This window comes from Cupressus sempervirens, chromosome 11, assembly GCF_028749045.1.
Source record: "Cupressus sempervirens isolate cs-2001-9-10 chromosome 11, ASM2874904v1, whole genome shotgun sequence".
NCBI lineage: Eukaryota > Viridiplantae > Streptophyta > Pinopsida > Cupressales > Cupressaceae > Cupressus > Cupressus sempervirens.
In genome coordinates, this window is record NC_143128.1 from 285,549,566 (window position 1) to 285,573,361 (window position 23,796).

The 23,796-nt window shown below is 34.7% G+C and overlaps 1 protein-coding gene across 2 annotated transcripts in view; it reads left to right on the plus strand.

Annotated features, from left to right (window-relative positions):
* Positions 1-23,796, plus strand: part of LOC149529222 (putative NAD kinase 3) — a 204,836-nt gene that overhangs the window by 48,056 nt on the left and 132,984 nt on the right. The window contains exons 3-4 of one of the 2 annotated variants that reach the window (XM_089811004.1): positions 7,957-8,076; positions 23,463-23,671. In XM_089811004.1, the coding sequence (XP_089667130.1) occupies positions 7,957-8,076; positions 23,463-23,671 (329 nt within the window). The remainder of the gene's footprint in view (positions 1-7,956; positions 8,077-23,462; positions 23,672-23,796) is intronic. The other variant, XM_089811005.1, reaches the window with a different exon arrangement.

Consider the following 23,796-nt stretch of genomic DNA (forward strand, 5'->3'; position numbering starts at 1 on the left):
ATGAAGAGATATCATATCAGTATGATATTCCCAGAATGTCATATTTAAGGATATCAACATAAATCCATCAACACACACATACACATATATTACATATATCATATATAGAATTGGCTTCGATTCACAATGAGGCTAAATGTCTCAACACTTCAGCAAAGAGGGAATTGGAGTAATTTCTATAACTTTAAAATAAGTTTAAACACCACCTTAAGTGTGGTCTATAATAAATTTATGTTATGGTCTCCGGCAAGATCCGGCCCGAAGAACCATAACAATTTAATTTCACGGTGTCCTGCAAAATCCGGTCCGAAGAACCATGATGAGTTGGTTATCAAGGTGTCCGAAAAAATTCGGCTTGAAGAACTATGATAACACTTGCTCCAACACATTTTGGTGTTAGGAGATAGGTCCACTATTGATAAGATCGTCACTTTTCAATAGTTACTTTTTGTTCGTTATCATAACTTCCAGCACTCCGGGACAACAACTTAATGTAGTCTATTATGATAACAGGTCCAGCTATTAATAAGATCGTCACCTTTCAATAGCTCCCCTCTAAATATATACATCAATGAAAAATTGTCACCTTTCATGACATAATCACAACAACATCATGTAGTAACTCACTTGATATACACTATGAACCAAGTCAGAGGTAGACCCACCATAGCTGCTACTAGAGGGTGGAACAAGGGTTTTCACCTCAGACTTCTCTCTCATAGAGGAGAGCGCATTACAAAGAATTTCTCTTAGAACTTCTCCTCATAGAGAAGATATCATTCACAAATGATTGCATCTCAAAATTTCTTCCTCTGAATATCGATCTTAGGAAGTTAGGTCCTCTAGTTACTTCCTCAGAAACTCTCTTCACCCAAGGATGCCTGTCGAACTCACTCTGAATCTGATATCAATTTTCTGATTTTCTGGTGATAAGTCATCACTTCCTCATGATATACATAAGAGTAGGTCCATCAACATCATGCAGTCACCCACATGTATTTCTAGACTACCTTTGAGTATCAATCTTCTAAGCTCTTGCGTTGCCTTAGAAGTGTCATACTCCCTCTTAATGTAGAAGGATCTCATAATTTCAATCATCAAAGATGTTTGCTTCAAGAGCCTCACTTCATCCATCTTGATCATTAGATGACTAATGAATTCTAGATCACAGTCTCTTTGGAGCTACTATCGTAATATTGAGTCAGCTCAATATGTGGTAGCATGTGTAAAGTACCAACCTTCTTTCCTTATTTGCATATGAAAGTTCAAAGATGGTTCAAGTGGGAATGGAGCATTGATTGTTATTATCCCCCCCCCACAATGTAAACTTCCCACTCATTCCATTGTATAGAATCAAAACATTTATTTTAGGAGTGAGTTTGCAATCCTTCTGTGATCTTAGCATATATAGACATGGTCGTTGCTTTCGTAGTAGGCAAGAAGGAACTCAATTTAACTTCTCTAAGTCTTTGCTCGATTAATTGATCAACACTAGATAACAAAGGACTGGTTTTGAAGATTGATCAGCCAATGTCTTGTTCACCATGATGCTGAGGTAAAACGAGATGCCATAGTAATACATTGCAAATGTTGCCCTTTTGCTTCAATGATTTACTTCATAGCGCTTTTGTTTGTCTTAATCAATTTGTTTAATACTTGTATATGTAATGACGATTTCACTGAAAATATTTTAGTTGCTTGCTCAATCTTTGTTCCTCCATAGAGAGTAACTGTAGACTCATGCTCTTCCTTTTGTCATTGATACTTGAAAACTCTGTGTTGTGACTTCTATTCTTACAACCTAAAAGTCTCATCTTATATCATATGAATCTTCCTTCGTCAAATTTCCATCATAATAATAACTGATCTTAGCTCATAATAATTTGCACCCCTTTTAAATGAATTAATGAATCACTTGTATTTTATCTTATGATATTTTCTCTTATTATAATATCACCTTTAAATCAATCTTCGATTGAAATTGCTGACTAAAGATAATATGATTATTGGATTACTTTTCATTGTTGCATTCAATAATCTCTTCAAATGTAAATTGATGCAAAATTTTTTAACCTTAAGTCATTGTTTATAACATTCATTTCAATGTATCATATTCTCAAAGTGGATATTTGACACATGTTGGTATGTCATTCAGAACAATAGAAATTGATGAATGCATGGTTTATATTAATTTTTCTCTATTTAATATTCGATTTGGGGTGAGTCCCTCCATAGTCGCATTGCATATGAAATTGTAGGCGAGAGTTTTTGTTAATATTCGTTAAATATGTGTTTGACTCTTTTCTTGCATCCAATATGTTGCCCTTTTATATCTTCATATAAATTGGTATTTACCCCCTTTTAAATCTATATTCAGTGTGCTTGACCAATGAGGCTAGTCCCTTACTTGACTATCACCCCTCACATTCTCATTCCATGTGAATTGAGATTCCATTGGGCTTGGCGGATACCCAGCCCCCTTCTGAATATGCCTTTCATTAAGTACTTTGGCCTTGTTCGGTGTAGATTATGTATCTTACTTGTCATCGTGGTACTTGCCACAATACTTGGCAAGGGTCACTTGATTCTAATATAATAATTGTCATTTCGTGGAAGGTCTTCCTTGCACAGTTATCTCGTTTTATCCCTTTACAATCTACCATCTAATATGCTTCTTTTCTTCCTTATAACTTCCTCCCACGACCTATTTCACTACTTTCAAATATCTTTTCTCCCATATGTTTCTTTCTTATCACTCCGGGTGCTGCCTCCTTTGACCGATGCACATGTATTGATATTGTTATTTTGCAGGGTTGTGTAATATACATCTATTCCTTGCTTACTGTCTATATGACTTGACTCCAATTTGTTGCTACTATTATTCCTTTCTCAAATTGATGGTAATTTTGCACTAAATGTGGTCGCTGGTCTTTTGACCTATTTGTTGATTGCTCCAGTTTTGTGGTTATTTTGCATTGAATGTGTGGTTATTTGTTTTGAATACATGGTTGTGAGTCCTTACACCTTTTCGCTGATTGATCCTCATTGGTGGTTACGTGTCTATCTCCCTATTTCTGGAGTCGACATGGAAGCGTTCATTTATGAGTAGAATTAAATCACTTCCTGCAATCGATGGCCATTGCCATGTGTTGGGTTGAACCTATGCATTCATCCTCTATCGGTTTAGTATTCATGCATATAATCCAGCTAAGCCTTGATGCTACGATTGTGCCTTCACTCGATATTGACTAGTATCAACGCTTCCATAGTTAAATAAAGTTACAACAACTAATTACAAATTCCCTGATCGCTGATGGAGTATGAGGATTTTGGCTGAGCTTCCGTGATTATTATTTTAGAAAAGTGAGGTGTTTCAAATTGTTGTTTAACTGTGGTGTGAGGCTCTATCATATCCCTTGGATTTTTTCGCAACCATGTATGAAGTGTCATATTAATGATCCATCAATATGGATGATGTGATTGGCAATTGAAGGATTGATATTTCCATCGAGGGCAATGCTTGAGAAATTTAATCTTTTGTAACGTCAATGACTTCTGCTATTCCTGAATGGTGCCAATATTTGAAGTTTCTAGTGATTTCGGAGACTGATATCGAAAGCTCGCTGCTTATATCTGTTCTTTCCTCCAATGAAGTTCTCTAGAAAGAATTTGCCTGCAATTACTTATGGCAATTTCTCTTTGCTTCATCGATGAATGTTTATGCTTGAAAATCATCCCTCCGTTCCTTCTAGGCATACAGTACCTTCTATTTTAATTTCGATCCTAAGAGTATCGCCATCTGTATATTGATGTTACCATTCATCATGTGTATATTGATGTTACCATTCATCGAAGATAGTTCTACATTGATGAGGATCCATTAAAGTTTGATTTTTCAATTACATTTGTAGTCCTTGCTCTGATACCATGTTGAGTAACATGGATCGGTTTCTGCAAATGTAATTATATTACCATTGTTATTGGTATTTTCCAAATGCATATTTGAGGACTCATAAATATGAGAAGAGGAGACACGTCTCTATAGTTAATCATCATTAGTTAGTATATTAATAATATATAAATAATCATATGTATAATATATAAATTAATATATATATATATATTATTATATATGTAATATATAATAATATAATATAATAATAATATATATAATAATAATATTTATCTAATGACGATTTACCATCAATAATGAATCTCATGATCATACCAATCTGACAGTAACTACAAACTTAGTAGGAAGCCCAGTGTCTAGATGCACAAATACCTAATCCAAGGTAGTGCTACTAGGAAACATTGGATCATGCATATTAATCCTACAGTATTATCTGAAGAGACAAGTGATATAAAAGAGATCTATTTGAACCCAACAAAATTTAGAGACTGAAAAATGGTAAGGCATCAACATAATATGGTACTAGAGTTATAATGTGTTAATGGAATACATTGTCCCAACAGTAACACATGGGCTAAAATAGAGATCAACAAGAACAAATCTCTTTCCAATTAGATGTGGTAGTAATAAGATACATGTAAGTGTTTGAAATGAAATTATTGAAACAAAGATAGTGTCTCAGTAAAGCTTGGAAATGATGACAGGGTTGAATGGAGAAATTGACCATACCTCAAATTATGAACTCAATAAAAAAAGGAATGGATTCGAGATTATAAGAAGAGCACTGCAATCACATGTAAATCTCCATCCGCGGTCTTTCTAGTCATAGAAAAATAATTTGCTCTAGATCTGGCTATGAGAGGGATACTTTGTCAAATTTAGTGAGGCACCATGATGTAGAGAATATTCTCTATCTCCCCCCATGTTTCCAAGGATGACGTGGCATCTCCCTAGGGTCAAATTCCCCAAGTGCTTGCAGGAATACTCCTCCCGTAAAACAAAATGATGTCTTCCCATAAATAGTTATTAACAAGAGAATAAATGTGCCTATGACGGTTATACATGGGATGCCATTAAAAGACACATTAATTTCTTAATAATGTCAATTCATTAAGTGAACTATAAATCCATCATATTAAAGTGTTATTAATATTAAATTAGTATTAATATTTTCTTAAAATAATCAAGTCACCATTAAATATTAATAAGGGTCACAAAATTGAATATACATACATTGCACAAAAAAGGTATTCATTCAACGTTATACTTGAATATAGGCTCTCTCTGATGTTAAGAATTACCCACATAGGTTTTAATAATCAATATGTCTAGGAAAGGGTTAACTTTATAACCATAGATAACTATAGATAAATAAGTTCAACTAAATACTATTAATTATTATCACAATATTTAACATCACTCAAATAATATTAGTGATAATAAATATTAATTATTGTTATTAAGGTATCCCTGTAAAAACTTAGAGCATGCCAATACTCACACACCTACATACAACCTATGGTGCATGAACTAAACATAGCCATATGGAAGGGGATTACAATAATTGCTCCCACCCTTTTGTAAACAGCAATGTAACCCTAGTACTAGGGTACATCGGGATTGGGGGACGTCGGGACGAGTTTTCGGGACGGGGAGAAAATGAGCCTCATTTTGGGCACAATAGGGGGACGCTGGTAAGGAGGACGAGGCAAGGAGGGGTGTTGTATAGTATACACATAGAACTTGAAATAATTGTTATGAAATGATGTTTCAGTAGAACATACCAAATTGAAATACTTAACATATCAAAATTGCAACATGAACTAGAACAATTCAACATTCAACATAGTAACATATTGCATACCCAATAGTAACATTCAAAAAACAAAATTCAAATAGAAATCCAAGTACCCATTCCAACGGAAGCATGGTTGCAGAATGGTGGAGGTAGGGGTACTTGGGTACGCAAGTCCCTGGTTTGGGGACGTCTCCAGGATGGGTACTTCGAGGTTTTGGAGGTGGGTGCGAGTCTCCGTATTACACTGGTAAACAATGTCTTTTGGATTATTCTCTCCTTCGTATAACCACTTTATTTCCTCTGACATCATGTCCATGCTAAACGATCAGTATTGGGATGGCCATTTGCATGCATATTTTCCTTGGTTGCCAGATTCGTCATAGACAGACTAGATCCGGATTCGGGCATGATCCAAGCCACAACTCGAGGATCCAATGCGGATTCGCGACAATACAAGGCACAAAAACATAAAACGGTGGGCTCGAGTTAAATTTTTAATGTTTTTTCTTGCTTCAAATCCTAAAAACGACCCTTTTATTCATGATGCAAGTTCATTTGCTCTCTATTTTGCTCTCTCATAGTTGCTAGTTTGAACTTTGAAGTAAAGTGCTTGGATTGGATTCAATTATGAAGTACACTCGATTCATAGATCCATGCTAGAATCATAGATTCATACTATGAAATGATTTAGTTTTAGAGTTATGCATATTTCTCTTATTTTTCAGTGTGTGTGTGTGTGTGTGTGTGTGCATATATATATATATGTATATGCACACAGGAATCCTCCACAAATCATAGTTGGGAAAAAAAATCTTGAATCCACTAATCCAATTCACTTGCCCGAATCAGATTCGTTTTATGAATCAACAACTAAGCTATTTTCACAATGATCCATCCAAATTAGCATATGATCATCATTCAGAATTTTGGTGAGGACAAAAAGGTCTCACTATTGATGATTTATTTGTTTATAACACTTATGATCACCAATCCATCCATAATTATCTATAATAACAAGTGCCAAAATGGAATCATACTCAATGCCTCAGGAATGCTGAATCTTGTACTAAGGCTTAGAACGCCTCCTCCCACTAAAACAAGCTTGAGGTGAGCCTTCTTGTTCATTTGTGTGTGCATCAGCTTCTAGATAGTCTCTCTTAAGGAATAAAGATTGATAATTGCTCACAAGAGATGACATGGTAGCACGTGCATTAGAAATGCAACTCTTTGAATCAGCTCTCTTGTATGCCAAATAGACTCATGTTTCTGATCAAGATATGGTCCTCTCATTTGGTTCAATTTCCAAGTATTCCACACTTTACCCGTGCTTTTGATTAGGTATCTTCAGTGGTTCTGTAAGAAGACACATCATTTGAATTCTTAAGAAAAGTCCATGTGCTTCTGATATTCTTTGATCTTTAATTCAGTTTCTTTGATATCCTTATTGCTGGGGCCTTTGATTCAGTTTCTCCAGTGTCCTTGCTCGGGCCTTGGAGCATCTTTGATGGCTATATCCTGACCATCCACTGTATAATGTTAAACATTTTTCCTTTAATGTGTTTTGATTATAATGATTCAACTTCCTTGCAATTTCTTTAATAATTGTATCTCATGTATTCTGTTTAAAACAAGCTGTAGAATCTGGCCTAATTTTGAAATTGTTTATTCCGAAGTGTAGCTTGAAGAACCCTTTCTAATACTTGGAAAATTTATTCACCAAATGGAGTGCGCTGTCCAGTCCTGAAAAGAGGATGCCCTGTTTGAGTCTCCATGTCCCTCGTGTCCTGGTGGAACATTGAAATTTTGTTGTAACTATTTGGAAAATTCTGTTTCTTTTGTCCATGTTAATAAATAGTAAAAAGAAGTGGTTTCTAGATTAAATTTTAGTCTCTCCAAAATCATATCCAAATATCTATCAAATTAGTTTAGCATCAAATTAGATTTTGATTATTTTATGGATATCCCGATTCTTTCCAATTTCCTGCTTTTTTTTCCCACATACAATTCTATTAACATGAAATACATCATTGAATGGCTGTGCCTGGGCCTGGGTAACTATTTAGATCAGTGATCTGTCAACAATTCAGTTTTTATTCATCCTTGAATCTTTTCTTTATCTTTCTCAAACAGTGAATACTGTTGATTATTAGGTTCTTTTAATTCATTTGCTTCCCCTATTCTTTGTTAGAGGCTGAAGTTTGCAGTTAGCATATATTCCTAATATCTCTAGTGTGTTAATTTGCAGCTGTAGCCAAGGCAATGAGGCGCGTGGCAGAGGGGAAAGCTCATGCACAAGAAGAAGCGGCTGAGTGGAAGAGGAAATATGAACTAGAGCGATTACGAAATTCGCTGCTAGAACAGAGAGGTGAGTTTACAGTGGATTTTGTTATTCATTAGTCCTATGGAGCTTGATGTTTACTATGGATTCTTGAAGTTATCTGTAGGTGTGTTTTAATTTCAACATGAGCAGTTTATTTTAGCAACTCATTTACTGCATGCTTAATTTGTTCAGTTAGCTAGCATCATGCACCTTTCCAGAGGAGATTAAATTCGTTTTATTTTGTTATAATTTTAAGAAACCATGTCTTTTTGGAAGGCATAGAAACTATGATTTTAATTTGTTATCCTAAACATATCAATTGTACAAATCCAGCTACTCTTTCTCAAACATGTACAGTTTCTTACATTTTGATATTTTATTGTGGATTCCCTGGTGAAACAGTTCCAGTATCTTGCATAAATTCCAATAATTCTTTGATAGATTGTTCCCCAAGATGTTTTATGTTCAGATTATTGTTGAATTTTAGTGTGTTCCAAAGAGCTTGAGTGGACTAGGATTGCATCCGTAGCCTGTTGCACATGCAATTGTTCTGCCGGCATTCCCTTCCCCAGCTCTGATCACAGAAATATTCCTATCCTGATTGGCAGAAATCGACAATTATGAGTATACATATGTTATTTTATAAATTATTAGGCAAAATTTTTTATATTAGAAATAAGGAGATCAAAATTACAAGAGATCACAGAGAATCAAAGTTCAGAGGCCAAGCCTCACACCATAAAAAATGAAGTATATACAACGAAACAACAGAACAAAATCATAGACCATGACACCAAGTAAAGCTCATCAGCCTAGGTGTCCACCCAAGCTATCCAGCCCAAGGGGCCATCCATCCACACCATGCTTTTCGGATCTTGAATTTGATTCTGCATGTAAACCATCTCTCTAGAAGCATTGTGAGGTCTTCTTTTAATCTTATTGCCATCCATCCACACCATGCTTTTCGGATCTTGAATTTGATTCTGCATGTAAACCATCTCTCTAGAAGCATTGTGAGGTCTTCTTTTAATCTCATTGCTAAACCTACTAAAGGTTTGATTGAAAACATGTATGTTATCCAAGTGCAGCCTCCAGAAGTATCCATGATTAACCTCATTCGCAAAAAAGGTAGCATGAAACGAAAAATTTTGGCCAATAATTTTGGAAATATTTGGATAATTTTTTTGAAACGAAAAATATTTGTAACTAAAATTTTCCATGGTAGTATTGTAAAGTGATGATGGCTCACTCTCCGTCCATCTCTTTCTCCACCTTTTACTTTTTCCTTATATGAACAGAAGAATGTATACTAGCGTGGAGGAAACACTGTTAGCATTTTGTTAAATGCATAAATTGTAGATTTGATTTGGTTAAAGCCCAATATAGTTGGACATGTTGATTTTTTAATATTAATTTTCTCCTTAGTGACACCTGTTCTGAAAATTTCGAGCTAGGAATATGTCTGGTTTTAAGCTCACTGAGCTTGAAGAAACAAAAAGATGATACATAATGGAATAAAACTTGCCTCAACTTTTGCCTAATTACAAGGTTGAAGGTGAATCGTGCTCGCCTGGATGATAAAATCAAAAAGCGAATATGATGGAGCATATTTATTCATGTGATTTAGCTTGACAAACAATTGTCTTAAATAAACTTAAATTATGGATATTAATGTTATTATAAATTGATATGTACAATAGAGAGGGAAGTTCATTTATAAGAGATTACAAGATGATGTTTTTAAATGAAACAATCGTTAACATAGACATAAAAAAGAAACTTACTAAAGCAACTAAGATGACTATTAAAGAAACATTACATTATTCTAATAAATAATGGTTTACATAGTTTGGCATGACATCTGTCCAAAGTGCAGCAGGAATAACCAAAAAAAAGAAATCTCAGGTTGGCAATTTATGAATGCCAATTTGTGGGTGATTTGAAGTTGTTTACAAAACTTTCTACTGACAGATGAATGTGAAATATGAAATTGCCTTTCAAGGACAATCAAAGTAAGATAGTATGTGGGAATACTAAGTCATTTTCAAATTAAGATTGTTTGGGTCAGAGACATAACAAAAAGCTGTGCTTATTATGGGTCTAGGCATACATTCCATCACTGCTTAGATTTATGGTAACTAGGTTCGAAAAATTCAATTTGTTCAGGAGGTCAGAAAAAAACTGAAAATCAACAATCTGGAAAAAATGGTAAAATGTCTATAGCAATTGTAAAATTAGAAATCAAGACCAAATTGGATGAATCCAAATTTTTCTGATCAAACTGGTTTTGAACTAAATCTGGCCAGATCACAATTATGGTTAGATATATAGCCCCTATAGGATAACAAATTTTCAAGTGCTTTGGAAATCACATCATGCAGTTTCTTAGTTGTGGGTTTCCCTTCGAAATAAACTTCATGGCATGCGTACTATTCTATCCTTTCTAAAATGTAGAGAGGATTATATTGTGCTTCAATTATTGTTTCCAAGAGGGAACAGTAGCATAATTCACCTACTTTAATAATCTATCATATTTGAATTTTACTACTTCATTTACTGCACCAAATACTGTAGTGGTAATAGTGAAAGAGATTTAGTGCCTATAACGATAATGAAGGAAAACCTCTCTCTACAGAATGTCTTTGGGATCTTCAGATAAAGATAAATTGTTTATCGCAATTAACTTATAAGCCTATTTTGTGAACTATTGTGCAGCATAGATAGGCTTTAACAATTCTACATGAATTATTTGGTACCTGATCTTGAGAGGAATCCCTGAAGTAGTACATCCTCATTCATTCTTTTTCAAAAGAGTCCACATTTATCAATCATATGTGTTGTTTGCACCCTTCATGTACCTGCAACCAGACATTAAATGGAAGTGTCTAGCATGTGCTGAGAAAGGATGCGGGATGATATTGCTTGAGTCTAAAGATTGTGGAGCTGTTGACATTACATAGAGAGAGAAAATAGTGCATAGAGAGGTCTGCCTGACTTGAGGATCTTTTTGTGTTTATATAAATCACTTATAGAAACCTTGTATTATTCTTTGCACAATTTGACATAGCGTGGAAATGGAATTGACATGCATCAAACTTTTTTAAGATAATATTGATCACATTCATTGGGCAATCAATACTATAAATATCAACATTATCCCAGATGATGAATATTATTACTCTTTGAGCCAATGCCCTTATGAAAGCCCTTTTCTTGTATTAAGCCTACAATGAGGAAACAGTGATAAAACTCACAAATAAGTGCTGAACTATATGCCTAATTCACCTTCAACGCCTGTTGTCACTCTAGATTGTACAACTCCAGATCCAAGGTGTCAGGAATTGCCCTAACTTAAGTGGAGGAACTCTGCAGTTGAAAGTGTTTCCAATTCTTTGGACAGTGGTTCCTCCACTTGATAAAAGACCTGATGGAGCCCAAATTTTCAGAAGAGAATCTGGGCCTCCTTTTAAGCTTCCTTCCTATTTGATCTATTCTCATTAACATTTTACGTTTTGTAGATGATAATGCTATGGAAACCAACACTATGGATGGGTTCTGAAAAGGTTTTGAGGCATGTAGAGAGGTGTCCAGTTCTTGAGAACATTCTTCCAAGTGTCAAGGTATTTTGTTGGAGTTGTTTGAAGGAGTTTGGAATTATTGGTTGTAATCACCCCTGTGCCAGCTTGCCACTATGTTTGGAATGACAGATTTAATTTGCAAGCCTACTGTTAAACAGGGCATTGCTTAGGGGTTTCAAAGGTCTCCTAGCCATGTCAGCCAAGATTTCAAACCTGCTACAACTGAGGAAAATTCTAAGCCTGAAATGACATTCTTTGAATGGAATTCAGAACTTAATTGCTTGAGTTATTTGCGAACAGCAGTTGAACCCATCACTGAAATCTTCATAGCAGAAATTTGAAAAATTACAACAGTGAAAGTGACTTTTCATGCTCACCATTTGGTCATATATTGCAGTTTCAGCTACTGAAAGTAAAAAACAAAAACCGGGATGAGCTAATATAGATCCATCAGCTAAGTCACAGGATTCGCCGAATTTCATCCTTTTGATTCGAATTTCAGCGAATTTTAACTCTTTCCGAAGGTCATCCGAATTTTATGAATTTTAACATAATACTGTAATTTAATATAGTATTATTTAATTTTAAACTGATATTGAGTTATTTAGTTAAACTATTTTAACAATTGTGGATATATTAGTAATATTAAAAAATATATAAATATATATAACTAAATTTTAATGTCGATTTTTTTTTCCGAACTTTTACCCTTCCTGAATTTCATTCGAATTTTATGATCGACGAAGTCGAATTTGAATTCGAACCTTGTGACTTAGTCCATCAGTATTAGCATCTGAAGGAGACACATAACTAAATTTCACTCTTTATTGAATCATCAAAGATCGGAAAGGGGAATCTTGCAAATTTGAAATCACTAAAATGGAAACATTTTAAAAGGATATTTGCCAAATAAGCTGAGGATATGGTGCAGGGGCACCAAGGATCAACAACCAATTCATGAAGCCATTTAAAGTACACAAAAAGACTATGAAGACAATCAAGTCACCTAATGAATATCAAAGGATCAAAGAGGTTAAAGGGATCTTAAACAATGTAAATCCAATAAATTATAGTATATTGGCACCTTTGATGTTTTAATGCCCTGCAATGGCATTCAAATAAATAGATTTCACTTATATGTTTTAAGAGCCAAAATTTGGATGTAATATGGACCAATAGTGTCCAAGGGTTCTTTTGGGTGGTAAGGAGTATAAGCATGGAGTGAATAAGTAATAAGGTTTCCAATTTAATAAGGTTTTAAGCATTTTTAAAGTTTAAAAGTTTAAATATTCAAAGTACAACGGTTAGTAACTTAGTAGTCACTTTAGGAGGGAAATAGGATTTCATTTTTAAAATCACTTAACTAATCCCTCTAATTGGTTGTGTATGGTTGGGGAAGTTATGATTTGATTTATTATATTGTCATCTCTCTTTGTACTGGCAAAAAGAGAGAACCTGGAAGTGTACAGCAAGAACAGGATTTTCAATAAAATCACAAGTTTAGTTTGCAATCCTTGGGTTCTATGCATTGTTATTAGGATCCATTTCTTTTGTTTCGATTTTCAGATTCAAGATGGAATAGCAATCAATTTAAAACATTCATTTACTGATTGAATGCATTTAGATTCACTTTAAACTCTTTGTTCTTGCATTTTGTCTGAAGCAACTTGACTGTGTCGGAAAATGTATTAATTCATTCGAAGTTCTTTATCTTTTCCATGTACTCCTGATTGGATTAAGGAATTGGAAGATCAAATAATACATTTGTAAGGTGTATTAGATGTTTTGAAAGGCTTTGAAGAGTTTTTAGCATTACTGTGCAATCATCTACAGTGGATTAATCCTGATTTTGTTAAGTTTCCATTTGTTTTGAATTCTAATTTGTAAACCATAGCCTTTCCATGGACCCAAAGGCCTACGATCCATGGAAAGATGAATACTAACAATGTATTATAAGTTCCTAATGATCTTCCTTGCAGAAAGTTTGAAGAAGTAAGTGATCACAGGTTGAAACAGGGTGTGGGTGCATTGAAAATGCTGGTACAAGTACAGCAGCGAGAGTTTGTCCTTAAGGGAAAGGTGTTTTTATGATTTGGATAATCATATATTGGCACATTAATGGTGAATCAATTACCAAATAAGTCCAGAAGAGTTTTGAGAAGTAAGATTGGAGAAACCCTCAAATCAAGAGTTTGAAGCCATTAAATTGGGGTATTTGATGTTACAAGTGTGCTGGGTTGATTTTCTCTTGGATTTAGAGGTTTTGAGTCATTTAATAATACTGTCGAAGGTTTGAGAACTTGGAGATATTTCTATGTGGTAGTTTCTTTGTTAAATCACCCTATTTTGGTGCATTTTGAGGTCACATAGTGAGGAAAGTCATACATGGTCCAAAGGAGTCCATAATAATCTTGTAGTATGTTGTGGTAGGGCCAAAAGGGTATCCAAATATACCATTTATTTGTTTCATCATTTCGAAAAGTTTTGTGTTAGGGGGCAAAAAGGGCGAAATGCTGATTTTTAGGCCTCTTTAGGCTAGTTTAGAGTCTTCTTTGCTATTGTGAGTGGAAGATAAGTCTAGGAACTTTAAAACCACCTTAATCCATCCTTATATACATGAAACACTTAAAATCTATCATTAGATTGCATTGTGAAGAGTCTTGGTTGGGTGGAGTCTTATAAAACCATTGTGCACCTTTGGGAAAAGTGTGGGTTTCTAAGCCAAATTTGAGTAACTTAACTTGTGTAAAAGGTCCATCACCCTTTCCTTTGCATCAAGTGATATTAGAGCAAGGGAAAGTTATTCTGAAAGGTTTTTTAGTGGTCTTGAGAAAGTTGGTTCTTGGATCCTTAGTTAAGCCCTTGAAGTAGAAATATTTTTTGAGGTGTAGCCTTGAGTTGATTCATTTGCCAAGTTGATCAAAGAACCATGGCTGAAGGAGAGGAAGGAGATTTACCTACAAGGATGACCAACGTGGAGTTGGCAAAGATTGTTAAAGAACAATTGGTAGATAGCAAGAAACTAAAGGCAGCCCTTGAACAAGAGAAGAAGGAAAAAGCTGAAAATGATAAAGAGATGAGAATCATGATGGAAAGAATATTGGCCTTAGAGAAAAGAGACGAGCATCAGACATGATGAAGAAGTTGCTGATGAAGATGAAGAAGAAGAGGAACTACAAGAGGAAGAAGAGTTAGATCCCAATGAATTAAAGATGGTTAAGTTTGCTAAAGCCATCATGAGTGGTCATATAAGGGCAAGAGCTGATTTTCCTACGTATGGAGGGAAGATGGATGATGAAGAATTAATAGATTGGTTCAGTGCCATGGAGAATTTCTTTGAGTGTGAGGATATTGAAGAGAATCAGAAGTTGAAGATAGCAAAGTCCAAACTGAAAGGACATGCACTACTATGGTGCTATTGTATTCAAGCAGAGAGATGGAGGAATAGAAAGCCAAAGATTACATCTTGGTATACAATGATGGATAAGATGAAGGTTAAATTTTTGCCAAATGACTATAGGATTCAGTTGTACAAGAAGATGCAAGGTCTTAAGCAAAGAGACATGGATGTTCAAAGGTATAAGGGTGAGTCATGATGAAGATGTGGAAGAGAAAATTGCTAGGTACATGGGGGGACTTAAATTTAACATACAAGATGAACCTAGTCTTGCTATCCCTAGATCAGTTGAAGTATGCTATAAGATGGCGATTAAAGCTAAAGAAAAGATTAAGAGGAGACAAGAGAGGCAAAGTAGCACAAGAGGAGGATCTTCTATGAGAGGAAGAGGAAGTAGAGGAAGTACTGATTTTCAGAGCAGCATTGAGAAGGACAAGGACAAGCCTTACTCATCTAATACAAGAGGTGGGTATAGAGGTCGAAAAAGTGGAGGAAGAGGCAATGGAGTGTTCACAGGCAGATGTTTTATTTGTAATGGAGTGGGCCATCAGTCCTACAGGTGTCCTAAGTGGATTGAAGGCAAAGGAAAAGATAGAAGAGTTAGCTTAACCCAAGAAGAATCAAAGCCTAAAGAAGGATCTAGAAACATAGAAGTCTTACCTGAAGAAGGCGAATGTTTGCTGATGGAAAGAGGACAACCATACAATCCAAGCATTTTCAGATCCAATTGTTTAATTCAAGGTAAAGTATGTAGACATTATAGACTCAGGTGCAAGTCATAATGTTGTTTCTTATAAAGTTGTTAGGAAGTTGAATTTGAGAACATTTGTACATCCTAAGCTTTATTATGCTACTTGGTTGACTGAAAATCACAATTTGTTGGTTAGTACTCAAGTTATGATTAAATTTTCAATTGGTCAATACAGAGATAAAGTGTTATGTGATCTTATGGATATGAGTTGTGGACATCTGATATTAGGCAGGTCTTGGCAATGGTCAAGGAAAGTAATCCATGGTGGATTCACTAATAAGTATTTGGTTCACCATGAAGGCAAGAAGTTTGAGTTGCAGCCTTTAGTAAGGGGTCAAGAAGCACCTATACGCGTGTTTTGGGCAGGAGATAGCAAAGCAAGTTAAGTATGATACTGGCTGGTATAATGGAGAAAAAGTACAGTCCAAAGGTGGCCATGACAGTCCTAGAAGAGGAGAGCTTTGAGACTTAGCCTTTGTGCAAGTTGGGACAGTCAAGTGTCCTATCAAGCAACCAGAGATTAGCAAAGGTATAGAGATGTTGGACCAGAGGTCTAATCCATGCAAGGAATCAGGGAAGATGAAGGCCTTACAGCCTTCTCATTGTCCTTCCCAAGGACAGCCAGCCAACTTATGTTGTTCTTTCGACAATTGGTGTGTGAATGCAGGTGGAAGAAAGAAGCTTGCATTGGGGGATTACTTCACCCCTACTTTGAAGACATCCTTCAAGCTCCACAACTCTTGGGACAAGAGTTTTCTTGCAGGTGGGGAGTATGGTGCAGGGGCACCAAGGATCAACAACCAATTCATGAAGCCATTTAAAGTACACAAGAAGACTATGAAGACAATCAAGTCACCTAAAGAATATCAAAGGATCAAAGAGGTTAAAGGGATCTTAAACAATGTAAATCCAATAAATTATAGTATATTGGCACCTTTGATGTTTTAATGCCCTGCAATGGCATTCAAATAAATAGATTTCACATATATGTTTTAAGAGCCAAAATTTGGATGTAATATGGACCAATAGTGTCCAAGGGTTCTTTTGGGTAGTAAGGAGTATAAGCATGGAGTGATTAAGTAATAAGTTTTTAAGCATTTTTAAAGTTTAAAAGTTTAAATATTCAAAGTATAACGGTTAGTAGTCAATTTAGGAGGGAAATAGGATTTCATTGTTAAAATCACTTAACTAATCCCTCTAACGGGTTGTGTATGGTTGTGGAAGTTAAGAGTTGATTTATTATATTGTCATCAACTCTCTTTGTATTGGCAAAAAGAGAGAACCTGGAAGTGTACGGCAAGAACAGGATTTTCAATAAAATCACAAGTTTAGTTTGCAATCCTTGGGTTCTATACATTGTTATTAGGATCCATTTTTTTTGTTTTGATTTTCAGATACAAGATGGAATAGCAATCAATCTAAAACATTCATTTACTAATTGAATGCATTTAGATTCACTTTAAACTCTTTGTTCTTGCATTTTGTTTGAAGCAACTTGACTGTGTCGGCAAATGTATTAATTCATTCGAAGTTCTTTATCTTTTCCATGTACTCCTGATCGGATTAAGGAATTGGAAGATCAAATAATACATTTGGAAGGTGTATTAGCTGTTTTGAAAGGCTTTGAAGAATTTTTAGCATTGCTGTGCCATCATCTACAGCAATCCTGATTTTGTTAAGGTTCCATTTATTTTGAAGTCTAATCTGTAATCCATAGCCTTTCCATGGACCCAAAGGCATAGGATCCATGGAGCGATGAATACTAACAATGTATTATAAGTTTCTAATGATCTTACTTGCAGAAGGTTTGAAGTAAGTGATCATAGGTTGAAATAGGGTGTGGGTGCATTGAAAATGCTCGTACAAGTACAGCAGCGAGAATTTGGCCTTAAGGGAAAGGTGTTTTTATGATTTGGATAATCATATATTGGCACATTAATGGTGAATCAATTACCAAATAAGTAGAGTTTGGAGAAGTAAGAGTGGAGAAACCCTCAAATCGAGAGTTTGAAGCCGTTAGATTGGGGATTCTGATGTTACGAGTCTTCTAGGTTGATTTCTTCTTGGATTTAGAGGTTTTGAGTCATTTAATGATACTGTCGAAGGTTTGAGAACTTGGAGATATTTCTATGTGGTAGTTTCTTTGTTAAATCACCCTATTTTGGTGCATTTTGTGGTCACATAGTGAGGACAGTCATACATGGTCCAAGTAGTCCATAATAATCTTGTAGTATGTTGTGGTAGGGCCAAAAGGGTATCCAAATATACCATTTATTTGTTCCATCCTTTGGAAAAGTTTTGTGTTAGGGGGCAAAAAGGGTGAAATGCTGATTTTTAGGCCTCTTTAGGCTAGTTTAGAGTCTTTTTTGCTATTGTGAGTGGAAGATAAGTCTAGGAACTTTAAAACCACCTTAATCCATCCTTATATACATGAAACACTTAAAATCTATTATTAGATTGCATTGTGAAGAGTCTTGGTTGGGTGGGGTCTTATAAAGCCATTGTGCACCTTTGGGGAAAGTGTGGGATTCTATGCCAATTTGAATAACTTAACTTGTGTAAAAGGTCCATCACCCGTTCCTCTGCATTGGGATAGTTTCCAGTTTCAGATGACGAGGCATGTGAGAAAATCAATGCGAGCCTCATCTCAAGGAAGACTTAAGTTATTCAAACCGTTTTTGCTTCATCACATCTCCTTTGCAGATTGCCTACTACTCATCCCATCCTCCGCTTGCTTGCGCAAATACAATGGTGCGATGAATTTTCAATGGTACTATGTCAAGAAAGTATAATCAGGAATAGTGGCCGGATGATGACTTCATTGTACGCAACGTCTAATGAATTCGAAGGGTGTGAAGTAAAAAATGAACAAATGGCCACCCGAGTATGATAAGAAAGGTGAAAAACCCAAATTCGCCTAGTACAAGACAAAAGCCGAGCCACAACAATGAAGTGATTGACATATGCGGAAGTTCAATCTCCGTTCAATGCCATTAAGAAAGATGGAAAGACTAAACAAATCCAAAAGCAATTCCTTTATTGATCTTCAAGACGTCTGCAATATATTTCTCAGCATACATTGCACACACATATGATTTGACATAAAGAGCAACGAAAGCTGAAGATATAGGCGGAAATACTGGTGCTGAGAATTTTCAGGAAGTTGCAAACAAAGATTGAGCGGTAAGTTTACCGGAGGAGGGAGTCACACAGTGTGAAGTCTTTCCAAATTTTGATAAAAGACGGGGCCATAAACAAGGGCAGATGAAATTGCATGAAAAAAGATAGAAATCGAATGCCATCGATGGAAGAAACTAATGTTAGTGTTAACTTAATAAAAAAAAATGTTTATATTTCATGCCACTTCGTGAAACATTGGTAAAAGAGAATTAGAAGGTGTAACTACATTAAGAGGCACTATTATTTTCGAAGAGACATGATATTAGAATTTAAAAAGTCATGACCTATATTTAAGATATAAATATGGATGATTCTATAAGACATTTAAAAAATAACAAGACATATTGAACAAGCAATTATAAGATTCAATATATTTATTTGTTCAGAATGAAAGTGAGTCTTAATATGACTTTGTAATATGATTTAAAAAAATTCTATTGTAATCATAAAATAAAAAGCCGTTTGTTTATTATTAAAGGCATAGAGAATTAAATCTGCAGATGATTCGTGCTTTATAATCACAATTCAAAATCTGTATACAATTTAAATATCAGATAAGTGGACATGGTCATTTAGCATCTTGAATATGATCATCATAGATATAGTGAAATATCAAATTGTTTCCGTATCTGTGTCCAGTTTGTCTCCCTACCATAAGAGTTAAAATTCAATCGGGATTAATTTTAGATTGCATATATATTTGATCTGTCACATCTTGATTATTTAATTGTTAACAGTATAAGTGTGTAGAATTTATAAAGTTGTAAGTGAAAAATCTTCATTGAAGTTGACTCTATTGCCCAAATGAGTAGAGGCATTGGTCTTTTTATTATTGAAGTCAGAAAATCTATATCTTCCTTCTTATAAGCATCAAATCCTTTATTGACAAACATTATACAATTCATTCAATTCAAACACTCAACATTTAGTTTCATTTTAATTGAGTTCAAGGACTTTGCCAACTAAAGAACTCTCGAAAGCTTAAATTCGTTTTAGAAAAGCTTTGAACCACGTGATCAGGTTCAAGGAGGTGGTCTACACACCTAGGTGTAGTGGAGCTTGAAGTGCAGGGGAATCAAGGCGATTCTTGTTCATTGGCCAGAACTGATTGCGGAATCCAATTGGAAAAGTGGTAGGCTCTTGGATTTCCAATCTGTGGTTTTGGGAACCAACAAGACCAACTCTTGGATTGGTTGGATCTAGGGCATTACAAATTGTGGCAACAACTTAAAGCCTTAATTTAATATAAATGTATTAGACCTCTATTCACTATATTAAAGCTTTATTCTAAAAGAAATACCCAAATCATTTATTGCATGAATGTTTTTAATACATCAGTTCGATAAATATGACTATTTACTTGTATTTCTCTTAGTGTAGTTAGTGCATTTGAATTCTTAGCTGAGTGACCCTGGGTTTCCTGAATGATTTTTTTTCTTTGAGCAAGGTATGACAGAGGCGATAATGATATTAAATTTACGGAAAAGATTGAATACATAGAGAAATATTAAATATTCATACAAAAACATGGATAAACCATGCTTATACACATTATAGAACCATAACATATATTGTTTCTGCTAAATAATTTAAATTGAGAGTTCACGAGAGTGGAAGTCAAACAAATTACCAAAACTCAAACGTTAACTTTATGGGACAACTAGGGGGATGGGTTTCCAAAAGTTTGAGTTTCTGGGACAAGTCAAATTATGCAGGAAATGCATCCCCAGGTAATAGTAATTGGGCTCGTGATATAAGTATTGAATTTGGTATTGTTAGAGAAGTTGAGTTGAATTGAAATCATATTTGGTATTGTTAGAGAAGGTGAGTTGAATTGAGAATTATTCCTCCTGCCTGTTTAAACTGTATTCATACTAAGTTTTTTGCCTGAAATAATTCCCAAATCATCTGTTGATATATGAATCTCTAAAAACTGAATGAATTTGTATTACCAGTACATCCTATTAATAGAGTTTACAAATTCTATAAAAAAAGTCAACAAAAAAAAATGTCCTCTAAATAAAGACATCTAAAAATAAAGCAGACAAAGACAATTGAAAAATAGAGCCTAAATGACCATTAAACTAAGATTCTAAATAACAGGCTAGAAAAACAAGAACGTAAAGTACTAAAACAGTCAATACCCTTCTTTAATCTTTAATGGTAATTTTATCAACTACCCTGCAGAATATTGTACACGTCTTGTGATCATAAATGCTTCAGAACTTTTTCTGTTGAAGAGACCCTCTCTTGATCTTGTCAATGACCAAGAGTAGCTGAAAATCTGTCCTGAAAATAAACAAACAGGGGAAGGGTGCCCCCTCTTTTAAAATGCTTTGCAATAAGGGACAAGGGCATTCCACTGGTTATGCCACCAAGATGAGTCTGCCTAATCCTTCCAATATCTGCAAAACATTTGACCAAAGGCAAAAATCATTCCAGCCCTTCCAAACTTTCCAGCCCTTCCAAACTATGGTCCTAAACAAGCATACAAGAGCAAGCTCTTTTTTTTGAAGAATTTTTGTTTTTGAAATTAAATACTGTCATAATTTTTAAGGAAAAAAACTGTATAAAACCTGAGTTTTTTTTGGATAAAATAAATTAAATCCCAAAAATAAATTTTGTATAGGGAAAAATTATCAAACTTGTAAATAATATTTTTGAAAAAATTATTGGAACCAATCCAAATAGTTTTAAAGGAAAAATAATAAAAAGCCCAAAAATACAAGAAAAACCTGAGAACAAAAATCCGAAATTGGAATTAGGGTTTCGAACCCAAAGAAATTCTGAGAAATAGTTCTGGTGCTTGCGATTTGCTGAAATTTAGATGAGAGCAGAAAATCCAAAACAAGTTTTAGGGTGTAAACTCCCTAGGAAAACTCTCGACATAGAATAATTACCTCAAACGAGCAGATTTTTTTTATAGAAAACCCTAAATCCATGGGTTTGGGACAAAAAATTGGCCTGGCTGTAAAAAATGCGAAAAAGCAATCATGTTGAGATTGTGAGCATGGGGAAGCAAGATTTAATAGACTCTGACAATGCAGAAGAAGGCTGGAAAGATTTCTGTTCATGGGCTTATTGGGCTAAAAATCGGAGAACTCTTGGCTGGAAAAAGATTTCTGTTTGTGGGCTTATTGGGCCAAAAATTGGAGAACTCTTGGCCGTAAAAATGCGCCCAGAAAGTAGAAAAATCATGGCACCAAAAGTTCATTGTGCTTGAAAATAATCCCAGGAAATGCAGGGTTCCTCTATTTTTGACCATAAACACCAGAAATCCTGGGTTTATAACAGTGATTGCAAAAATATTGACACTTTTTTAATGCAGGATTCTGGAAAAACAAATACGAAAAAAGCGCATTATAGGGCTCGACATTGGAAATAAACCCTTGAATGTGCAGATGCAATTTTGCAAGGAAAAAAAATTCTGATTTCTGGTTGTAAAACACAATATCTGAAGTCTGCAGTAGACCTAGCCTGGGTTCGTAGCAAATTGAAAAAATAATGAAGAACTTAAGCCCTCAAATTTTTTGAATTGACCTGGGCTCTCTTATGAGGAAGGCATACTCGAATCAGTTCGCTCTGATAGCATGAAAATCTAAAAACTGAATGAATTTGTATTACCAATACACTAAATAAATAGAGTTTACAAACGCTGTAATAAGTGTCAAAAGAAAAAAGTAAAGTCATCTAAATAAAGACGTCTAAAACTGGAAAGGATTAAGACAATTAAAAAAATAGAGCGTAAATGACCATTAAACTAAGATTCTAAATAACTATAAATAGTCTAAAAAATTAATTTCAGGTTCTTTAGAATTGCTGGCATGCATCACAACCTGTGTCATTGCAAGACAATGATGTTATGGTAATAAATGAAAAGGGTAGATATTGATTATATATGTGTACTCATTTTAAGATATGCAGAGGTGGGGATGGTGTCCTTATTCCTTTATTGGAGTTTCCTTGTATGTTTGAGTTGCTTATTTTCCTGGCATATTACCCTGCTTAAAAGACTGAAGTGCCTTTGTTGGAGACAGACTTTTCTAAAGTAAATTGTGATTTATCAGCTTCCCTCAAATAATAAATGAGCTAGGCAAACCAACATGGGTGCTTAAATATCATTTATAATCTTGTTGCTGGAATGCTTGTTGCTAGATGTCTTGCCATACCCATTGCAACCATAATAGTCTTTATTGCTTATGCTGCACAGTAAAAAGGTTACTATTCTATTATTAAGAGCAAGCACTTACATATTGTCATTTTGTTGCTTAAGGATTACCTCCATGAAATTTTTTTAATTCCTTTAAAAATTTCTTTAAAGACTTATCTTGTTTTATTTGAGCAGTAGTTTTGAGTTTATGTGATCTATTATATTCAGAACTTAATTTATAGTGCTAACTTCCGTAACATTTTCTTATCGTTAATTTGCTATTGTCTCAGATATAATTTTATGGGAGCATCAAAATTGTGGCAACTTTATTCTAATGTAGTGCATGTCTTGAGCTCTTAGCTAACATAATTTCAGCACCGATTGGAAAAATTGCAGGGCAAGGCAAAGTGGACATTAACTGCAAGAAACCAGTGGATTCATCTCAACAAAATAAGAATAGAATGCTAACACAAAATCGAAATGGGCTATGTTCTGAGAAAAACACAATATATAGTGAGGAAGTCCTTAACAGGGAAGCAAACGAGTGTGATTTGAGAGACAGTGCAAAGCCAAATACTGGAAAGGTATTGTTTATAAAATGTGCTATTAAATACATACCTTTTGCTTCAAAACCGTCATAATGCGAGCATTTTATTTGGTAAAGGCACGTTAAACTATTTGATGTGGAGGCTTAGGGGTTGTGCTTTCA